Below are 3033 nucleotides of genomic sequence, written 5' to 3'. Positions count from 1 at the left end.
CCTTATCTTATTAGGTCTCAGTTGGCCTGGCTGACTATTGTTCAGTATCTCATAGCAGCATCTAAAAGATTCCTGTTGACATTCTGCGTAATTAGCGCATGGATGAAAAAACACAATTGTTATTGCTGTGATTGTGAGTGTTTAAAACTCACTATCGAAATGCAGTGTTTCCATGATCAATGCTTAGCTGGATGACCAGCACAAAAAAAATCATGCACAACTCTGCTTGTTGTCTTTTGGAATGATTTAATAATTTTGTTGAGGCAAAAGGTTACGGAAAGAAAGAAAGAAATACATGTTCAGTAAGGCATCAGAGTGCCATCATGACAGACATGATTCATAGGCAGGAAATGATGATAGATTGAATTAGTGATTATTCTGGACTGATGAGAACACTAGTGGTGTCTTCAGGCATCGACCTTAGCCACTTTGTCCTCAAGCCTCTCCACTGCAGACTTCTCCACATCTAAACACAGAAGAGTCAGACTTGGTTCAGTTCATTAATCCTCTAGCAGCTACTGATATGTTCTTGTACATTCTTATATTCATGATATAAATATGCAGAATATTTAATCTGGTATATATGTATTTGTATTTATTGACAGATACTGTAAGTCCGTAGTCTGCAATGGTCTACCATGTTAACCATATTAACACAAGCATCTAACACTATGCTTAGTGAAGAACAGAATTAGTTTCCCATTTGTGGGCTGTCATGGCCAGCTTTACTCTCAAACTGGGTAGACTGTTTCACATCTGGATTTCGGGGACAAAATGAAAATGAATTATGAATTAATTATTATATAAAAAAGGGCATAACTAGTGTTGGCATTTAACCTTTCAGCGTGATAGGCCCCAGCACCATGGTGGCCATCTGGTGCTGAGAGCCCAGGCTTCGAGTCTTGCGGGTGCGGCAACCCTGGCGACAGCGGGAGTTGTAGTCGTTGGCAGGACAGATTAGGACCTTGCACTGCAAGTACACAGAGGAGTGTGTCCGCAGGAACTTGAAAGCCTGGAAGCTGAACCGTGCGTAACTACGAGAACCGCTCACGTGGGTGGAGAATGTGTTGTCTCTCGGACACCTGGCAGAGAAAAACCGTGTCAGAAACAGTGTCAGAAACAGCGTCAGAAACAGTGTCATTGTCATATGACTGCTGAACACAGAGAAAAACAGTGTCAGAATCAGTGTCAGAAACAGTGTCATTGTCATATGACTGCTGAACACAGAGAAAAACAGCGTCAGAATCAGTGTCATTGTATGACCACTGCGGCTGAACACGCTGTGCTGTCACTTGGACACCTGGTAGAAATACTGCATAAACCAACCGTAACGGATTTGGTTTGGCACTTCAATTTGTGTCGCCATATTACCACAGTGATTAAGCACTTGGAGAGGAGGGAGGGGGGTGAGAAATGTCTACCCCAGTAGTCTTACCCATTGACCAGTAGATAATAGGCGCGGTAGTCAGCATAGTCATGTGGGTTTGGTGAGGCCACACATGTGTCCAGGAAGAGGACGAGGCTGCTGTCATCTCTCCTTAGGCTTACTTGAACATACATGTACTCATTAAGAGAGACTTTGTAGGGACTCTCATAGATTTGCTGGTAGAAACTTCCGGAGGTGAAGAAGCCATGGTGGTGTTGAAACGCCCTTCCAGTGATGTTAAAGTCAATTCCCTCTAATGCCTCATACATTATCTGTGAAACAGAGTCTTTTTCCATGTGGCAGGCAACAGACAACTTGAACCCTGACTGACGTGTGATCACCCCAGAACTGGATCCATGTCCCCGCACGGCATTCTGATAAATGACCCGACCCCTTTCAAACTGAACAGAACGGGGGACAGGGGGAGAGGTCAATGGAAATGATTCAGTTATATATGCAAAACATCAAACTATATTGTATGCTCCATATATGCACTGTATATCCAAGGTACATGACTAACATTTCTGAAAAAAGACATTGAAAGTTGTAATATGACTTTTATATTAAATGTGGAGTGACATACTCTCTCACAGTTCCACAGCGGTTGAGAGGGAAGTTAAACACCACCTGGTAATTGTTGATAGTTGGCCGACAGTGCTCATCATTGATATAAACATCATGACCACTGTATCCCTGAGAGCTCAGGAAAGATCTTGAAATGACAATGTTCATGTTGTCTGAGGAACACTCAACCCTGCCTATAGAAAGGGTTGAATAAAATATTTCTTTTTATGAAGCTCATAATAGTTATACTTGACATTAGACAGACCTCAGTCATATGATCTTACAGTAGCCAAATGCTCTAAGCTGTTTTTCTTCAGAGTAGATCACTCTGAAAAATGAGTTTGAGTGGAGAAGGAGAAGTGATGCTGTGCAGTGGCTCATTCAGGACTCCAAGATGTCACTCACCTTTATCAGTTGGCAGGGAGCTAATGAATTCTGCCCGGAAGCCACGACTCACTCCTTCACGATCACTACGGAAGACCACGGTCATGTCGCTGGAGGAGGAGTGGAAGGTATCCAGAGAGGAGTTGTAGCAGAGCTGACCCAGCTGACTGTAGTATACCGAGGGGCCGTCATACACGGTGATGTAGTCACAGTCACAGCAGCGCTCCAGCCTGAAGAAAACAGACACAGGTGGTTATAAGAAGGCTTCAGCTTACGTGAATGAAGAACCCTCCCCCCATGTCATCTGCTACTGTGAACATCTTCTGTTTTTGGGACATAGACTCAGACTTTAACCAGCCTAGGCACAACGGATGAGATTTAAACTGAGGAAAATGGGAAAATACAAAGACTGATATCCTCACTCACTCCAGGTCTGAAAATGTCAGGAGGATCCTCTGCCCAGAGGGAGCGGACAGCCTCCACACACAGCGGGCATTGTCATGATAGTAGTTTGGATAGTAGGGGCTGGAGAAAGATCCAGAACCACTAAGGTACCCTCCACATTGTGGATTAACATCTGGAACAAAAAATGAGAAATACATACTCTGAATAATAGTTATCTGTTGACACAGAGTCAACAGTAAAGGACAGAAGCTTAG

General features: G+C 43.5%; 1 protein-coding gene across 1 annotated transcript; it reads right to left on the bottom strand.

Moving 5' to 3' along the window:
- Window positions 1-229: 229 nt before the first annotated feature.
- LOC122131596 (deleted in malignant brain tumors 1 protein-like) lies at window positions 230-3033 on the bottom strand. The gene is made up of 6 exons (XM_042706254.1): window positions 2801-3033; window positions 2396-2604; window positions 2006-2184; window positions 1436-1827; window positions 838-1082; window positions 230-466 (listed from the first exon to the last, which is right to left on the bottom strand). The coding sequence occupies exons 1-6, from the start codon at window positions 2974-2976 to the stop codon at window positions 408-410; spliced, it is 1260 nt and encodes a 419-aa protein (XP_042562188.1). The 5' UTR covers window positions 2977-3033; the 3' UTR covers window positions 230-407.

Source organism: Clupea harengus, unplaced genomic scaffold (genome assembly GCF_900700415.2).
Source record: "Clupea harengus unplaced genomic scaffold, Ch_v2.0.2, whole genome shotgun sequence".
NCBI lineage: Eukaryota > Metazoa > Chordata > Actinopteri > Clupeiformes > Clupeidae > Clupea > Clupea harengus.
The sequence above is the reverse complement of the archived record's forward strand: the minus strand, read 5'-3'. Positions and strand labels throughout refer to the sequence as shown.

Coding starts and splice junctions, on each gene's coding strand:
- LOC122131596 (XM_042706254.1), bottom strand. CDS start 2,976: ATGTATTTCTCATTTTTTGTTCCAGATGTTAATCCACAATGTGGAGGG. Junction 2,605..2,800: donor CTGACATTTTCAGACCTGGA/GTGAGTGAGGAT, acceptor TGTTTTCTTCAG/GCTGGAGCGCTGCTGTGACT. Junction 1,828..2,005: donor GTGGAACTGTGAGAGAGTAT/GTCACTCCACAT, acceptor CGTTCTGTTCAG/TTTGAAAGGGGTCGGGTCAT.